This window comes from Delphinapterus leucas, chromosome 14, assembly GCF_059928025.1.
Source record: "Delphinapterus leucas isolate spDelLeu-1000000601 "Yukka" chromosome 14, BTC_Dleu_Yukka2, whole genome shotgun sequence".
NCBI classification, from domain to species: domain Eukaryota; kingdom Metazoa; phylum Chordata; class Mammalia; order Artiodactyla; family Monodontidae; genus Delphinapterus; species Delphinapterus leucas.
This window is the reverse complement of record NC_143142.1, coordinates 62658435-62677462: the sequence shown is the minus strand read 5'-3', so window position 1 is coordinate 62677462 and position 19028 is coordinate 62658435. Positions and strand designations below refer to the sequence as shown.

Here is a 19028-nt window from a genome sequence, read left to right as displayed (position 1 = left end):
AATCAAGAGAAAGCTGGAGTAGCAATACTCATATCAGATAAAATAGACTTTAAAATAAAGAATGTTACAAAAGACAAGGAAGGACACTATGTAATGATCAAGAGATCAATCCAAGAAGAAGATATAACAATTATAAATATATATGCACCCAACATAGGAGCACCTCAATACATAAGGCAAATGCTAACAGCTATAAAAGAGGAAATCGACAGTAACACAAAAATAGTGGGAGACTTTAATACCTCATTTACATCAATGGACAGATCATCAAGACAGAACAGAACTGGAACAAAAAATCCTAAAATTTGTATGGAGACATGGAAGACCCGGAATAGCCAAAGCAATCTTGAGGGTAAAAAACAGAGCTGGAGGAATCAGATTCCCTGACTTCAGACTATACTACAAAGCTACAGTAATCAAGACAATATGGTACTGGAACAAAAACAGAAGTATAGATCAATGGAACAGGATAGAAAGCCCAGAGATAAACCCACACACCTATGGTCAACTAATCTATGACAAAGAAGGCAAGGATATACAATGGAGAAAAAGTCTCTTCGGTAAGTGGTGCTGGGGACTTCCCTGGTGGCACAGTGGCTAAGAATCCTCCTGCCAATGCAGGGGACATGGGTTCGAGCCCTGGTCTGGGAAGATCCCATGTGCCACAGGGCAACTAAGCCCATGCACCACAACTACTGAGCCTGCTCTGTAGAGCCCGTGAGCCACAACTACTGAGCCCATGTGCCACAACTAACTGAAGCCCATGCGCCTAGAGCCCATGCTCTGCAGCAAGAGAAGCCACTGCCATGAGAAGCCCGTGCACTGCAACGATGAGTAGCCCCCACTCCCCACAACTAGAGAAAAGCCGCGTGCAGCAATGAAGACCCAACACAGCCAAAAATAAATAAATATAAATTTAAAAAAAAAAGTGGTGCTGGGAAAACTGGACAGCTACATGTAAAAGAATGAAATTAGAAAATGCCCTAACACCATACACAAAAATAAACGCAAAATGGATTAAATACCTAAATGTAAGAACGGACACTGTAAAACTCTTAGAGGAAAACATAGGAAGAACACTCCTTGACATAAATCACAGCAAGATCTTTTTTGACCCCTCTCCTAGAGTAATGGAAATAAAAACAAAATAAACAAATGGGACCTAATGAAACTTAAAAGCTTTTGCATAGCAAAGGAAACTATAAACAAGACAAAAAGACAACCCTCAGAATGGGAGAAAATATTTGCAAATGAATCAACAAACAAAGGATTAATCTCCAAAATATATAAACAGCTCATGCAGCTCAATATTAAAAAAAAACTAAACAACCCAATCAAAAAATGGGCAGAAGACCTAAATAGACATTTCTCCAAAGAAGACATACAGATGGCCAAGAGGCACATGAAAAGATGCTCAACATCACTAATTATTAGAGAAATGCAAATCAAAACTACAATGAGGTATCACCTCACACCAGTTAGAATGGGCATCATCGGAAAATCTCCAAACAACAAATGCTGGAGAGGGTGTGGAGAAAAGGGAACCCTCTTGCACTGTTGGTGGGAATGTAAATTGATACAGCCACTAGGGAGAACAGTATGGAGGTTCCTTAAAAAACTAAAATTAGAATTACCGTATGTCCCAGCAATCCCACTACTGGGCGTATACCCAGAGAAAACCAAAATTCAAAAAGACACATGCACAACAATGTTCATTGCAGCTCTATTTACAATAGCCAGGTCATGGAAGCAACCTAAATGCCCATCGACAGACAAATGGATAAAGAAAATGTGGTACATATATACAATGGAATGTTACTCAGCCATAAAATGGAACGAAATTAGGTCATTTGTAGAGATGTGGATGGACCTTGAGATTGTCATAGAGAGTGAAGTAAGTCAGAAAGAGAAAAACAAATATCATATATTAACACATATGTGGAATCTAGAAAAATGGTACAGATGAACCAGTTTGCAAGGCAGAAATAGAGACCCAGATGTGGAGAACAAACATCTGGACACCAAGGGGGGAATGCGGCGTGGGGGTGGGGTGGGGTGGTGGTGGTGCGATGAACTGGGAGATTGGGACTGACATATATACACTAATATGTATAAAATAGATAACTAATAAGAACCTGCTATATAAAAAATAAATAAATAAAATAGAATTCAAATTTAAAAAAAAATGGCCGTTCAGAGAAAGAAAAATTAGAGCAGCAAATCTGCTCTCTCTCTCGAAGAGACACCGTCTTCCCTGACAGTGCCTGTGGCCTCCCATGACCTTTATTAGCTCAGGAATAAGGCCTTTGCAGCCAAAAGGGTAAATGAACACTGACCTCATCCCTCAGCTGCCCCTGGACCCAGTCACATGTCTCCATGCAAAGTGACTCCACCCTGACTCCCCTTTGCCGCTCATGCCCCACCCCCAATCCATCGCCACTGTGTCAGAAAAGCTCAGCCAGACCCCCTCTCCCCATCTTCAGCACCCCCTGGTCAGAGCCTCCTGGCTGGTGCCTCTGCTTCACCCAGGCCCTCCTAGTGTCTACAGCCATCCAGCCCTTAGGCCACGTCCCTCCTCTGCTCACACCCCGCAGAGGCCTTCTTGGTGATGAAACTCGGGGCCCAGCAGCCACACAGAGTGTAAGGGGAAGAGCAGGGGCACAAACTCAGAGTTCTGGAATTCCAGACCCACTCTGTTGCTACGCTGCTCTTCCAGTACCACCAGTTGACATACTTGATGTGCTCCAGCCTTTATGCACAAAATGGGAACACATTAAATACATTTTACAGCATTCAGTTTTGCAATCCACTCATTCCAGTTTAACTTTCAAGTGAAACTCATACTTCTGGTGGCCCCGAGCTTTGTTCCAACGCTCAGTTTAAACCTCCTGCTGACCTGACCCAACCCCGGGCTCTTCCTTCCATTGCCCTTGCTTAAGTAGAGTGGTGGGCATACCTGGCCAGAACACCTGCATGCCTCTCTTCCCCTTTGCTTCTGAAAAATCCCTACCTACTCCCCTCTGCAGACCTGCCTGAGCAGGATTCATTCCTGTGGGAGGAAGGGGAGGGGCCAGTAGGCCCAGTCCTCCACTAGACCTCCCGTGAGTGCTTGTTGTTGCTGTGAGGATAGAGGCTAAATGTCCAGCGCTCAGGCCCATCCTGGCTCCAGCTCTGGTTCTCCTGCCTGCGGAGTCTGCAGCCATGGGCGAGCTAAGGGCCTTTAACTTCATGGTGCAGTTATCTCAGGGACCATGGGGGTGGTGCCAAGAAGCCAGGCTCTGATTCCCCGCGCGTGCGCTCTTCACGGGTGTGGGAGGGCTTGCGCCTTCCCCTCTTACTGACTTTTTTCTCTCCCAGCATCAGTCTCCCCCAGCTCTCTCTTTATGCATCTCTCTCCCTCTGTCCCTGTCCTCCTCCAGCTTCCCATACTCTCATTACTCCACCTCGGCCCCAATCCCACTCTTTTCTTTACTTCTGTCTCTCTCCCTTATCAGCCATAATTTAGAACTAAAGCCTATTATTCATAAATTAGTAAAAGTTTAACTTTCCCACTCATATATTTGAAAGGCAGAGAAGTGGAACGATATACATTTTTCACTTAAACACTAATGTCATAGCAATTTGGTTTATATCTCCCAAGGTTGAGCTCCTCCCACCCTTTAAATCCACATCTCTCAATACACAGTTGCCCCTCTGTGCCCCATCCGAGCCCCTGGGCCGAGGTGGCGTCCTCTGGCGCTGCCCCTCTACCATGCTCACGTTGGGAAGCAGTAAGGACTGTAGGAGGATGTGGGGCTCAGACAGGGACGAGACCCCTGGCCTACACTGCTCCCACCTCTCCAGACTTTGACCAGACCCTGAATGCATCTTATGCACCTGGACAGCGGTGGGGAAGGGGTGCAGATGGGGCTGTAGAGATGGGCTGCATCCCCAAACCCTCTGAGTTGTTCTGGAAGCTCAGGGGCCCAGTGGGAACTGTCCAGCCCACAATCTCCAGAGATCCCAGGCATGGACTGAAGAGGAAGAAAGGAAGCGTAAGAAGAATCATCGTCATCTTCACAATAGTTCTAGCAAATTCCTAACCAAGAGCATACTGAGAGCCGGGCATTTTTTGGAAGCACTTAAAAATGTTTGAGTCAGGAAATTCTCACAACCACCTATGAAATGTGCACTGTCATCCTCATTCTACAGAGGGTTGCCTGATAAACTGCAGAATGGCCGATTAGATTTGAATGTCAGATAAGCAGTGGATAACGTTTTAGTATAAGTATGTCCCCAATACTAGATAGGACATACTTATATTGAAACATTATTACTTGCTTATCTAAAATTCCAATTTAACTGGGAGTCCTGTGATTTTATTGGCTAAATCTGGCAACCTTTGCACAAAGAGGTAAAGAAACTTGTTCAAGCTCACATGACCGTAGGCGGCAGAGCCAGGATTCAACCCCAGTCTGGCTCTAGAGGCGAGTCCTCATTTCCCGCACCCTGCTGCCTCTCTCGGCCCCAATCCTTCTTTCCCTTCCGTGCAGGCGCCTTCCTTGCTCTGGGTTCAGCCTCTCCACTGAGGAGTCTACCTTGGACCTCCCTTCCCTGGGTGGCGCCCACTGTCTGCTGTGCCAGCTCCTTAGCCATACTCTTTGCACCTTCCAGAAGCATATTTGGGTCATTCCATTAAAATCCACTAATTCAGCCCTTGGGTATGAAGCCCCTCCTATGTGTACAACATTCTCTGCCAAAGTGGCTCTGGCTAACAGGTTGATTTTAGAAAAGGCTGGAACAGTCCCCAGAAGCCCCTTTTCCTCTAGATTCCTCCAATAGGACCGTGATTGAGGGTTTGCTGTGCTCCAGGCACTGTTAGCCAGCCATTTTCAGTGGGGTTGTATGGAAACCACATCCCATGTTTGTTGTCTACTCCAGCCAAGTGACTAATGGGGTGACTCCCAGGCTAGGTAGGATGGGAGGGCAATGCTGGGGGTGCAGGGGAAGACAGGGGAGCATTTGGGCCCCATGATGGCCTCTCGTTCCTCAGCCCACGACTACTGTTTCATGACACCTTTCCAAAGAGACACCCCGCAATTCTCCTCACCCCCTGTCCCCACAGGTACTACTTTCCGTGCCAGCGTTGGCTGGCAGTGGAGGAGGAGGATGGCCAGCTGTCCAGGGAGCTGTTGCCAGTGGATGAGTCCTATGTGCTGCCACCAAGCGAGGATGAGGAGGGTGGGGGAGATGACAGCAACCCCCTCGACAACCTGGCCCTGGAGCAGAAAGGTTTCCTAACCTAGAGCTGATTTCTCCCCTCCAGCACCCCTTTCCTCTGTCTCTCCCCCACTAGGTCTCCATCTTTCCTTCCCCTGTGGGCTCTGGGCACTTCCTTCCCTGGGAATCTATCTGTTCTCTCATTCCTCCATGGCAAGAATGGGGAGGTGAAGGGGGCGTATTCTCACATGTCTAGCATATGGCTGGGTATAAAGTACATGGCCTAGCATGGCGTTATTGTCAGGAATAGAATGGAATGGAATGGAATATAATAGAATAGTTATAGCTGACTCTGACTTAGTCTTGTGTCCTCCCCTCCAGGCACATTATAGACTCTCAATATGGATATTTTCGTCAAGGGAAAGAATGAACTTTCAAGAGTTCTATGATGCTTGTGTTCCCTTCCTTGAAACATGCATCCCTAAAACTTCCCAACCTGAAGGAGTCACACCAGGGCTCCTGGCTGTTGAGTCTCTGAACCCCACAGTCACCCCAAGTCTTCCCCAAGCATCCTGCAACTTTACTGATTGAGGGTTTCCTGAGTGAGCTGGACGTGGGGTGGGGGGACCTCATCTCTGCCTTCAGGAAGTTTCCAGACTAAAGGCAGCTGCAGAAGAACACATGCTACAAGTAAAGTGATTCATAAAAACAGCCAACACGAGCAGAGAAACATGCTCAGTACATTTTCTTCCACCTCCCTTCATGGGAGGTGGAATCTACCACTCACTTCTCCACACTCTTCTCCTGGCAGATAAATCTACCACATTCTCAGTGACCATAAAGACCGGGGACAAGAAGAACGCGGGCACCGATGCCAATGTCTTCATCACACTCTTTGGCACTCAAGATGACACTGGTAAGAGAGCAACGCAGGGCCGAGGTTCACCCACATTCCCCTCCAGGGAGACTGGGAGATCCAGTGCAATTTTCCAAGGAAATACTGGACATGACTCTCCCTCTTTCTCTCTTTTATTTTAAGAAACCATATTTTTAAATTCTCTTTATTATTTTATTTTATTTTATGAAGAATACTTAACATGCAATCTATTTTCTTACCAAATTTTAAATGTACGATACATGGTCATTGACTATAGGTATGTGGTGTACAGCAGATCTCTAGAGCTTATTAAACTTACTAAACTGAAACTTTATGCCTGTTGATTATTAAACCCCCATTTCTTCCTATCCCCAGCTCCTGATAACTACCATTTCCGTCTTTGATTTTATGAATTTGATTTTGATACCTCACTTAAATGGAGTCATGCTGTATTCATCCTTTTGTGTCTGGCTAATTTCACTTAGCATAATATCCTCAAGAACGATCCACATGGTTGCATATTGGAGAATCTCCTTTTACAAGGCTGTATAATATTCCATTGTATGTACATACCATATTTTCTTTATCCATTCATCTGTCAATAGATATTTAGGATTTTTCCCATTCTTAGCTATTGTGAATAGCGCTGCAATGAACACATGAGCGCTAATACTTTTCAAGAATCTGATTTCAATTCTTTTGGATATATACCCAGAATTGGGATTGTGGGTTCATATGGTAGTTCTCTTTTTAACTTTTTTAGGAACTTTCATACTATTATCCATAGCACCTGCATCATTTTTCATTCCCACCAACTGTGTGCAGGGGTTCCAATTTCTCTACATCCTCACCAACACTTGTTGTCTTTTGGTTTGTTTGGGTTTTTAAAAATTTATTTATTTTTGGCTGCATCAGGTCTTACTTGCAGCACATGGGATCTTTCATTGCAGTGCCCGGGCTTTTTGTTGCAGTGCAAGGGCTTCTCTCTAGTTGTGACACGTGGGCTTTGTAGTTGTGGCATGCAGACTTACTTGCCCCGTGGCATGTGGGATCTTAGTTCCTGACCAGAGATGGAACCCACGTCCCCTGCACTGAAAGGCAGATTCTTAACCATTGGACCACCAGGAAAGTCCCCTTTTGTTTTTTTGACAGTAACCATCCTGACAGGTGTGAGATATCTCATTATGGTTTTGATTTGCATTTACTTCATGGTTAGTGACAATGAGCCTTTTTTCTTATACTGTTGGCCATTTTTATGTCTTCTCTGGAGAAATGTCTATTTAAGTCCTTAGCCCATTTTTAATTGGGTTCTTGTTACTGAGTTGTAAGATTACTTTATATATTTTGGTGATTAACCCCTTATAGATATATAGTTTGCAAATATGTTCTCCCATTCTGCTTTTGTTTTTGTTTTTGTTTTTTTGCGGCACGCGGGCCTCTCACTGTTGTGGCCTCTCCTGTTGCGGAGCACAGGCTCTGGATGCGCAGGCTCAGCGGCCATGGCTCACGGGCCCAGCCGCTCTGCGGCATGTGGGATCTTCCTGGACCAGGGCACGAACCCGTGTCCCCTGCATCGGCAGGCGGACTCTCAACCACTGCGCCACCAGGGAAGCTCCTCCCATTCTGTATGTTGCCTTTTCACTCTGTTGTTTCCTTTGCTGTGTAGAAACTTTTTAGTTTAATGTAGTCCCTCTTGTTAATTTTATTTTTTGTTGCTGTGCTTTTGGTGGCACATTCATGAAATCATTGCCAAGGCCAATGTCATAAAGTGTTTCTTTTATGCTTTGTTCTAGGAGTTTTACAGTTTCGGTCCTTCTGTTTAAATCTGTAATTCATTTTGAGTTGATTTTTATGTACAGTATGAGATAAGGGTCCAAATTAAGTATTTTACACGTAGACATCCATTTCCACCATTTATTGGAGAGGGTATCCTTTCCCCATTGTGTATTCTTGCATGCCTCTGACTCTTGAAAGATTTCATGCAACTAGCCCAAACAGAGAAAGGCAATTCCTTTCTTCTTAAAAAATCTCCCTGTGAGGTGACTTGTCTGCCTCAGTTGTGAATGCCAGTTCTTTTAAAACTCTTCCTAAATCTTACTAAGTCAGGCCTACTGCATTCTGGGGACAGAGAGCCCCCTGCCCTCTCTTGGTCCTCACTGCTGCCTCTACCACCTCTACCACCTTTGGAAGCCATGTCAATCATCTTCCCTTCGGTATCCTCTCCCCAAGTAATGGTGCCCGATTCTTTGTCCAGGCCTTTCTGAAAGTTTTTACCATTTCCTGTGCCTTTCCTTGAGGTGTCACTCTGTTTGACTTTCAAAACTGTAGCAAACGGGCTCCTCAGTCCAAACAGCGAGTGATCTCTTCTCTGTGTCTTTTGCCAGCTTTCTCCTTCTGTTCTAAAGGCAGAGGTAGCCCTAACTCTATCTCTACCTCAATAACAACCTGGGAACCAGTGGCTCTTCCCAACCTCCAGTGAGATTCAGCCAGTGGGTTCCATGGTACTCTCCGTATGAGATGCTCAGAGAGTCTTGGGGTCCTTCTGGAGCCTCTGTCAAGGCAATCAGAGAAGGTGGAATATAGTGCTGGAGTCAGCCATCCACTTGGACCATGTCCAGCCATCCTGTCTGAGTTCAGAGAGGAACCAGTCCCTCAAATATGTAGTCATCCCATATTTGCTCAAAACCCTGTGGGTCCAGAGCTCTATGCCAAGAATTGCTGAAGAATGAAGGAGCTTAATCCCTGACTTTGGGGTGCTCTTACTCTAATTCAGCACTGTGGTGATATAGAGCATGGACTCAAGCTTGACTGATTGGTTTAAACTTCTGCTCTACCACTTATTAGCTGTGTGACCTTGGGCAAGTTCCTTAATCTCTCTGTGCTTTAGTTTCCCCCATTTGTAAAATGGAGATTATATTAGTACATGCCTCATAGAGTTGTGTATTTAATGAAATTGAACATGTAAAATATTTGAGACAAAATGACACTCAATAAAGCATTTATTATTATTATTATTTACTAGGTTAGGTAATGCAGATATAATGAATGAATCAGGCCAAAACTTATAAATGAACGTCCTTGTAATAGTTACTGAGCCATGGTCAATGAAATTGAGGGGCCCTAACAACTGCTTTTATTTGCCAAGGAATTGCTATGTGTTAGGCACATGCTTGAAGACACAAGTCATCATGTTATTAAATACTCACAACGACTCTATGGGGAAGACCACCCCTTTTGACATTCGAGGAAACCAGTTTCAGGGAATTAAGTAATTTGTCCAAGGCCACCCAGATGCTAAGTGGCAAAACCGGGCATCTAACCAAGGTCTGTCTGACTCTGTGTGCTGAAACCAGTCTGCAATGAGTCTAGATTATCAGACTTCCTACATGAGGTGGGACTTACAGGGTTAAGGAGACTTGAAAGCTGAGGCAGGAGGAGATGGTGATGATCCTGAAACCACCTTAAATTTCAGACTGACACGCAGCCAGAGTCCCAGGACATATAATGTATGTGAGATGGCTGGTCAGGGGCATTTGAAGCCAACGCTCCTTCTGTCATCCAAATAAGAGTCTCCAGAGAATTCCCACATGCCCCATCCCTGCAGGGGAGGCCCTGTTTCACCAGGGAGTGTGGGAGGGTGGCTCTGTCACTGGCTTCCTCCCGGCCATGGAGAAACGTGGGGATTGTGAAAGGGGAGCACACATTGACTTAGGGCCCCACCACTTCCTTCTGATGACCTTGGATAAGGCACTTAATTTCTGGGTGTGTCTCCTTTTCTTTAGATGCAAACTGGAAATAAAAATATATATGTCAAGGGCTTCCCTGGTGGCGCAGTGGTTGAGAGTCCGCCTGCCGATGCAGGGGACACGGGTTCGTGACCCGGTCCGGGAAGATCCCACATGCCGCGGAGCAGCTGGGCCCGTGAGCCATGGCCGCTGGGCCTGCGCATCCCGAGCCTGTGCTCTGCAACGGGAGAGGCCACAACAGTGAGAGGCTCACGTACGGCAAAAAAAAAAAAAAATATATATATATATATATGTCAAAAGATTATTGTAAAGCTTAATAAAAGGACATACATACACACACAAAATGCCAAAGACCCCAAGTGGATGGTAATTGTACAGTCTAAATTTGATGAAAGTTCAGAAATTTGGTCATTATGAGGAGAGATGAAAAAAGGTGGTCAGACTAGGTTGGGAGGTCTCAGGCCCAGCCAGTCATTTGGGGTCATTTGGTTGGCAGGAATGACCCTCCTGAAATCCTCCAAGACAAACAGTGACAAGTTTGAGAGGGACAGCATCGAAATCTTCACAGTGGAGACCCTGGACCTGGGAGATCTGTGGAAAGTCAGGATCGGCCATGACAACACAGGTCTCTGCCTTCCCTCCCTCTTTTCCTGGCTAAGAACGTGAGGACCATGGTCAGGTCCCCGTGGGTGTCTAGGCAAGAATCTGAGGTAGACTTGGATGTCATCTGCCTTCCATAATGACACAGCTTCCTCAGTCCCTCCAGTCTGGTAGAGTCCTGGCTGCACTCAGAGATTCTGGTCAAATTGATCAGGGAGGAGCCAGGACGCTGGTGACTTTTAAAGCTTTCCCCAAAACCGCACTCTGAGAAATTTCAGTGGGCAGCCAGATTTGACAATCCCTGATCAGTGGTCCTCAAATTTGAATGTGTATCAGAGCCACGTTGGGGACTTGTTAAAACACAGATTTCTGGGCCCCACCCACAGCCTTTGGTTGGAGTAGGTCTGGGGTGGGACCCGAGAGTTTATGTTTATCACTGGTAATGCTGAGGCTGCTAGTCCGGGGGCTTCACTTTGAGAACCACTGATGGAGCCAGTTCTTCCCAGAACCCGCTGCAGCCACACAAAAGCTGTGCCCAAGTTTGTTCTCTCTCAGTAAAGCAGACTCATTTTCTTGGTCTTCAAACCATATCTTCTAAGCCTGAGGAAGGAGGCCTTCCTCCTTCCCTCTGGGACTGAGGAACAGGGTCTCTGCCTGGCTTCCATTTCTTTCTTTAAACCTGAGCACTCATTTTCCCAGGGAGGAGCATCGATCCTTCACTAGTTTCCCTTGCCTTCATGCATCGCAAACTGAGGCCAGGGAGCCCAGTGTTTCGCCCCGTCACTGGGTGGAACTATGGAGTCCTCGTTAACACAGGCTCTCTCTGGCATCTCTGGGCTCCCTCTTTGGAGCACCTTCCGCCTTGGACAGTGTGCTTGCTTCCCTCCCCTCAGACTCTCTGCCTCCTGTCATCTCCTCCCCATGCTCCTTTGCTCTTGCTAATTTCACTGACAGTAGGCTGGAGTGTGATCCACCTTCAGCTGGGTGCAGGGGAATCAGTTCAGTAATGCTGTAAGCAAAAGGGATGGCATGTTCACGGTGGAGCTATAAGCACCAGCCGTCGAGTAGGGAAGGATGTTTGGAGTCCCTGAAGTTGTTCACAGAAAACCATCTGTGTAGAGGTCCTTGATGAGTTCTGTGTCTCCTTCCCTCCAGGCAAGGCTCCAGGCTGGTTTGTAGACTGGGTAGAGGTGGACGCCCCATCCCTTGGAAGGTGCATGACATTCCCCTGTGGCCGCTGGTTGGCCAAGAGTGAAGACGATGGTGCCATCGTCAGGGACCTCTTCCACGCGGAACTTCAGACAAGGCTGTATACACCATGTAGGAATCTTGCACAGCAAGGCTGGGCCTCCTCCTGCACCCCATTGCTCACCACCCCAACTCAGTCCCGGTCCATCATCCAGTGTTGACCCTTGGCCAGGCACACCTTGGAAATTGCCCTGGCCCTGTGCTGGCTGTGGACAGAGCCCTGGACCCAGGGAAAGGAAATATGGGATGTATTCCACACTGTACCCCAAACTAGCTGGTGACAACAGGCAGAGTGCCTGTGCTTTCAGCCAGTCTGTTGTACTAGCTCTGTGATGGGAGAGGCACGGAGACCCTGGTCTGAGGCGATGGGAGCTTTGTGTGGGCACTAGGCATGACAAAACACCTCCCCTCACCCTGTGGTTGCTAGGCAACCATGTGAAGGTTCAGGTCCCTGGGTAGCAGCTCCCGGTGAAGGGACCATCTGGGGTGGTGGTGCTCGTGAAGAACTTGACCTGCCTGTGTCCTGTTTTCACCTCCCCTCTGACTTTGCCCTCTGTCCCCCACCCTTAGTTGTCCCTTACGAGATCACCCTCTACACCAGTGATGTCTTTGCCGCTGGGACAGACGCAAACATCTTCATCATCATTTATGGCTGCGATGGTGTGTGCACCCAGCAGAAGTACCTATGCACCAACAAGAGGGAGCAGAAGCTGTTCTTTGAGAGGAAGTCCGCCTCCCGCTTCATAATGGAGGTACCTGGGTCTGGCAGTCAGCCGGGGGAGCCAGGACTGGGGACGGGATGGACCAGAAGACAAGAAGGAGCCCTTTGTCCAGAGTCTGACATGTGCCTTCCCTCTGATGCACTGCTGTGAGTGAGGGAGACAGGCAGTTCATCCAACCTCTCTGAGCCTCAGTGCATCTGAGTAGCCAGGAGGACAGTGAACCTGCCCTTCCAGGACTAGTGTCTGAATCAAAGGTGATCATGAGTGCATGGGGCTTAGGGAGCTAGAAGCACAATTCCAGTTCCATTGGGGCCATCTCCAGTGCTACCAACAACAGAGACCCGTGAAGAGAGCCGGCTTCCAGACTTTCTCGTCATACAATTGTCTCCCGTTCATCTGCTAAGCTATGGCCAATCCTCTCATATACAAAAGAGCATCCGTATATTCCTCGGCTCCCCCTCAACTCTGGCCTGAGAGTCGTTCGACGGTTACTGCGGATGTATGTCACCACATCCACACCTTGGTATTCTCTGCACTCAGTCCCATGCCTCCCTGTGCACTCCACCGCATGCCAGGTGGGGTGGGAGAGACAAGGGAAGAAGAGGACCCAGACTATGCCTGCAAGGGGCTTGCAGTCCAGCTGGGGAACTCCAGATCTCACACGAGGCTAATGAGAGAGTCTGGCGATCATCATAGTAACTGATCCTGGGGGTAGGAAGGCACCATCATAGGGCTTTACCCATATTAACTCACTTAACCCTCATAGCAACTCTGCGCTTTAATCACCCCTGCTTAAATATGGGGAAACTGAGGCACAGAGAGTTTAGTAGCTTACATGAAATCACACAACCAAAGCATAGTGGAAGCAGGATTCAAAGCCAGGAGGACTGGCTCACAATATGTGCTCTTAGCCGCTGTAGTAGACTAGTCCATGGTGATGAGGGCAAACAGCGGGGCTGGCTGAGACTGCTACAGGTGCTCGGAGATGGGAGAGGGCTCCCTGGAAGTGGTGGTTTTGAGCTGGACCTGAAAGTGGACATAAGCGGGAACAGGGAGGGAAGGCATTCCTAGCGAGGGGAACATCATGGCCAGAGGTGGAAGTCAACACAGCAAGTGGCTTGAGGTTTGGCCAGAGGGGATAGGAGGAGAGCGATGCGACTTGGGTAGAGGACGAGATGGAGCAGGACCTAAAGGGGATGACTCTGCAGGACGAGAGATGGGAGCCAGGTAGTGGGGACCTTTTCAGATGTGCCCCTTACTTTCTGGTGGGAAACAAAGTCCAGAGCCCCTTCCTTCTTCCTCGGGCTGTGTCTGCCCTGGGGGACTCCCTTTCCCGTCTCCTTCTCTGGGAGCAGTCAACACTTCTGGGAAGTTTGCCACCTTGGTGGAGTTTTGTTTGTTTTTTGCAGTACGCGGGCCTCTCACTGCCGTGGCCTCTCCCGTTGCGGAGCACAGGCTCCGGACGCGCAGGCTCAGCGGCCATGGCTCACGGGCCCAGACGCTCCGCAGCATGTGGGATCCTCCCGGACCGGGGCACGAACCCATGTCCCCCACATCAGCAGGCGGACTCTCAACCACTGCGCCGCCTTGGTGGAGTTTTTTAACAAGGAAAATTCAAGGGTGATTCATCTACGCACACAGAGCAACACTTCACCCACCCGAGATGTCAAGGCGTGTGCGTCATGCAAGCCTGATGCCGTCAGGGGCACGAGCTGTGATTACACCTCAGCATGGCTTCTGGGGAGTTTTATTAATGAAGTCCGCCTAATGGGCAGCTATAATTTGCCAGCAATTTGTTGCTATCTTATTTTTCTTTTCAAATCTATCTGGGAGCTGCGTGTATGAGAGCTTAGAAACAAATGAGATCGCTTTGTGTCCCTGTCTCTCCATTTCTCTTTTCCAGTTGATCTTCAGGTAAGAGGTGGAGCGCTGGGTTGCGAGCCCATAACCCTGGGTTCTGGTTCTGCTCAGCCTCTAACTCATGAGCAAGCCCCACCCTCTCTCCGTGGCCTCGCCCTCAGACACACGGATCGGCTGGGAAAATAACAACAATAGCTAATAATTACTGAGCACTTCCCATGTGCCAACCTTGTCCTCAGCACTCGGTGTCCCAAGTCACCATTCCAAGAGTTAGGCTGGCAAACGATCCCATTTGCCATCTGCCTGGCAGCTCAGCGTCCTTGAGTGCAGGTTCTGTGAGCCACGATCTCACCCGTAGCTTCCTGTTTCTCCTGTTGCCAAAGGATAAGGCCCTGTGAAATCACTGGTCTCCGTTTAATGATTCAGAAAGCCCGGGGACTCGTGGGGGACACCGCTTCTCTGACGATGCATGGGTGAGCTGGCCAGCGGGGAGTTGGAGCGGAGCTGCAGGGCAGCAGAAGCAATGACAGTTATAGCATCTTGTTAACTCAGGGCGCCTCCAGCAATGTGGCGCCATATTGGTCACTTGGAAGGAGAGAATCACTGACAAGAAGAAGCACGTCTGCGATCTTAGATGTAGGAGTGACCTCGAAGGGTTGCTCTGCCCATGCCTCTGCCTTCAGCTGAGCAATCTTCCAATTTGATAGATGAGGCAGTTGAGACCTGGAAGGTCAAGTGCCTTGTCTAGATCACACAGCTCGTAGGGCTGCAACTGGGAAGGATGGAGGTGGGGTGGGAATAGGGGGAGGTTTCTCAAGCAGTGCTGATGGGCCTTCCCATGGCTGCTGACTGTGGGCGTGTGTGTGTGGAGGGTATGCAGCGGTGGGAGCTGTTCTAGTTCATTCCCAGGTCACATCTGTCTAGAGTTATAGAGGCTTTGCATTTGATGAATGACTCAATCACTCATTCAGATGCCATTCACTCATCGGGAGCTCTCATCCATCCTGGAGCCGTCTCTTTGTAGCACTGAGACCTTGATGGAGCAGTCCAGGCAGGTAGCTTTGCACAGTTGCTACCAGGAAACTCAAGTCTGCACACCCTCTTTAACCCCCAACTGCCAAAGCAAAAGGCATGAATTCCGTGGACCAACCATGAGCCAGAGCACCTGGGTATTACCATATTTCCCTACCCTCTTTTCCCTTTACCCCGACTTCCTTGTTTATATCCACCTGTGATTGCTCAGATCCCCATAGGGCTGAGGCAGGGTGTGAACTGATACATACAGCACCATTTCACAAGAGAATATGACACATGAGAACTGGGAGAGGCCCTGGAGTGGGACCTGGTGGGACGATGGAGGGCAGCCTGGCAGAGAGAGAGCCGGGGAGACAGGTGCCAGCTGAGTGGCTGCCTTGCCTTGTGTCTGGCCACCTCCCTGCTTCCTTAGAGGGCTCCGAGGGAAGAATCTGGGGATCAGTCACTCCTGACTGAGTTCCTCCCTTGCACCTTAAGCCCATAGGCTCCAGGCAGGAGAGACGGGAGATCATAGCTCCTGAATTTCAGGGACTCACTGTGGCACGCACGTAATCAGCTTTTTCATTCAAGGGGATGTTCATACATACATTTGTGGTTAAGGTTCAGCACTGCATGTGAGAGAACCCAGCTGACTTTGTCATACCCATTTTTCAAATGAGGAAGCAATCATTCTTTCATCCTTCCAGCCAATAGTTATTGAGAATCTAGGTTCTGGGCTTTGGGGATGCAGTGATGAGCAAAACAGATGTGATGCCTACCCTTGTGGCTTTCAGTTGTAGAGAAGAAGGTATCACACCTTCTTTATCACACAGGTAAATGCAAACTTCTGAGAACTGCTGTGGGGGGTGGTTATAGGGTGCTGTCAGACCCTAACATGAAGAGATTTGACTTTCTTAAGGTGGTCAATGGGGTTCCCTGAAGAAGTGATCCTTGAGCTGAGACCTGAATGATGAGGTTGAACAAACACTGGTTTAGGTAAAGAAGAGAAAAGGGAAGGGGCAGGGGGAGCATGTGCAAAGGCCCTGTGACAAGAGAATGTAGAGTTTGAGGGACTGGAATTTGAGAGATATAGAAGAGGAGTGGCTGGAGATGAAGGGGGCTCTTGGGGGCCAAGGAGAAGGTAAGGGTGGTAAGAGAGGGCATGGGCAGAACTAGAACTCATCTTCTGATACCCCCCAGTCAGTTCTTAAGCCACTGCTAGAAGACAAGGAGCTGGGCTCCACCATGAAAAGGGGGGGGGCAGCCTTCCAGAGCTTGAGTGAACTGAGTTCTGAAGTCTAGGCTGATATTAAGCTTTGGGGGAGGAAGGGAGGGATGAGCACGGCATATGTAGGGGAGGGCGGGGGCTGGCTTGACTGGACAGGAGGGACATACTGGGAGAAAGTGACCCCAGGAAGTTCAAAGGGACTCAAGGGTGGATGCCCTGGGGAGGCAGGGTTTTGCTGAAGTTGTACTATCCAGGACCTTTCAGCCAACATCTGGTACATTTTCTCCTTTCCAAAGTTAGAAGACGTGGGAGAAATCATTGAAAAAATTCGGATTGGCCATGATAATACGGGCATAAATCCTGGTTGGCACTGCTCCCACGTGGACATCCGCAGGCTCCTCCCAGATAAAGATGTGAGTTTCTGACTGATCTGTCCTGTTGTTTCTTTTGTCCCTTTCCAGAAGAGATTAAAGACAGATTCTTTGTAAGAAACGGTAGCCTTTTTAAGTTGAGATAAAATCATCTAAGGAAAATTCAGCCAGTTCACTCCGAGTGCAGGAACTAACTCAGGTCCAAGGCAGAATCTTTTAGAACCTGGCTTATGGGTCAAGGAGGAGGGTCTGGGCAACCATGTCTCTGCTCCCCACCCCCAAAGCCATACTACCAGTGAGTGACCAAGTGTGCCCTTCCTGCAACTCAAGGTCAACTCAGAGAAAGAAACCCACCTAACCAACTTGGAAAACATTCCAAAACCACGAAATTCTAAACCTAGGAAGCAGCTGTCAGTCATGGCTGTGGTATGAGCTGGGAGCTGGGAGCAGTTTAAAAAAAACAGAGCTTCCTCCCCTTGCCTGCTGAGTCTGAGTCTCTGGGATGGGGTTCAGATACCTACTTTAAAGTGACTCAGGGAACTCCACCTTCAAGAGCCTACCCCTGACATGGTGTGGAAAGTGCTTTAAGTAAGACTGGATCTGCCGGAATTGGGGCAGGCCGGGTGGGGGTGGGGCTCCTCTGTGGCTTTTGTATTATCAGTAGGGCTCCATCAGCCCTGTCCTTGGTTGGTCCCCATGAGTGTTGACATGGTGATGAATGACTGAAGTTGGCAGTTTCCACATTAAGGGCTCAGTTTCCTCCTTCCTCCTCACCCCAGGGCACAGAGACCTTGACCTTCCCTTGTGATCGATGGCTTGCCACCTCAGAGGACGACAAGAAGACCATTCGAGAACTGGTCCCTTATGATATCTTCACTGAGAAATACATGAAAGATGGGTCTTTAAGGCAAGTCTACAAGGAAGTGGAAGAGCCTCTGGACAGTAAGTGTGGTGTGATCGCCCTCGTCACTGTCAGCAGAGCCCTCCCTTGCAGGGCGCCTGCCCTGTGCTGGGCGGAGCCTTTGCACCCAGGAGGTAGAGTCTATAATTATCTTCACTCCATAGAGAGGGCAGCTGAGGCTCACAGAGGTTACATAACCTGCCGAAGTTCACTCAGCTAATAAATGGCAGGGCTATTCTTCAAAGGTACTCAGCTATCTCACTCCGAGGTTTGTGCGCAAATCCTTTCCTGGTCTGACAGTGTGATTGTACATCCAAATGTGTGCCCTCCTGTGCCTGGACTATACTGGTCCTTGTTCTCTCCCTTGCTTAGTTAATTTGGCTACTAATCTTCAGGGCTTGGTCCTCTCTGCTCTTGCTGGATCCAGCTGTCCCAACCGAGTATGAATCAAATAGCATCCTGGCTTTGTACAGAACTGGAGCTGTGGTGTGTTTGTTCTCAGGGGCTAGGTGCAGCTTCAGTGTCCAAGGTCATGGGTTTCTTTTCTGTATGCACCAGTTTGCTTGTTCTCATTGATGAGGTTTTTTCTGCCTGATTTGCCCCAGCCTGACCACACACTTCTTGCTCTCATTCCTTTGCTTTTGAACTACCATTTTCTGGTTCTCTTCTTACCACTCTGGCTGAGTGCCGTTCTCCCTTCTCTTGCCGGGTGGTATTGCTCCAGGCTCAGCCCTCAGCCTCAGCTGAGCCTCTGCTATAGCTCTCACATTTCCTTTAGTCTGAGTTGCCATTTGCTTCAGAGAGAAAAACAAGTGTTTCCTCAATAGCATGCCTTTCCCTACCCATATCCCTTTCTCCAAATTTGCTTTGCTATTGAATCTGGTGGATAATTCCCTTTTCTACTTGGATCCCAGAGGATGCCCAGGAAAGCTGGCCCAGTGGCACACTTGGCTGTTCTGTATTAATAACATGCCACAAACCCACTCTGTGCTGGGTGGTGTTTCTAGGGAAACATCTTTCCACGGAGAGCTGTGTGGCCTTGGTGGGATAGGGAGGGAGGAAGATCCAGGAATAGTAGGATTTGACTGTATGACCACATTGCTCAGCACCCGGACGCTGAATCGGTTTTCCTAATTCCCAAAGGACTGGAGAGAGTGGCGGGGGGTCGGGGGTGGGGAGAAAGGGGCAGGAAGTCCATTTAATCGCAGCCCTGGGGACACAGCACCCCACTCTGGGACGAGGGCTCCTAGAAGAGGTCCCGC

The 19028-nt window shown here is 48.5% G+C and overlaps 1 protein-coding gene across 1 annotated transcript in view; it reads left to right on the top strand.

Moving 5' to 3' along the window:
* Nucleotides 1–19028, top strand: part of LOXHD1 (lipoxygenase homology PLAT domains 1) — a 201731-nt gene that overhangs the window by 110205 nt on the left and 72498 nt on the right. The window contains exons 22-28 of the mRNA XM_089895136.1: nt 5105–5271; nt 6011–6115; nt 10319–10447; nt 11578–11742; nt 12241–12422; nt 16791–16907; nt 17645–17807. Coding sequence (XP_089751262.1) covers nt 5105–5271; nt 6011–6115; nt 10319–10447; nt 11578–11742; nt 12241–12422; nt 16791–16907; nt 17645–17807 — 1028 coding nt within the window. The remainder of the gene's footprint in view (nt 1–5104; nt 5272–6010; nt 6116–10318; nt 10448–11577; nt 11743–12240; nt 12423–16790; nt 16908–17644; nt 17808–19028) is intronic.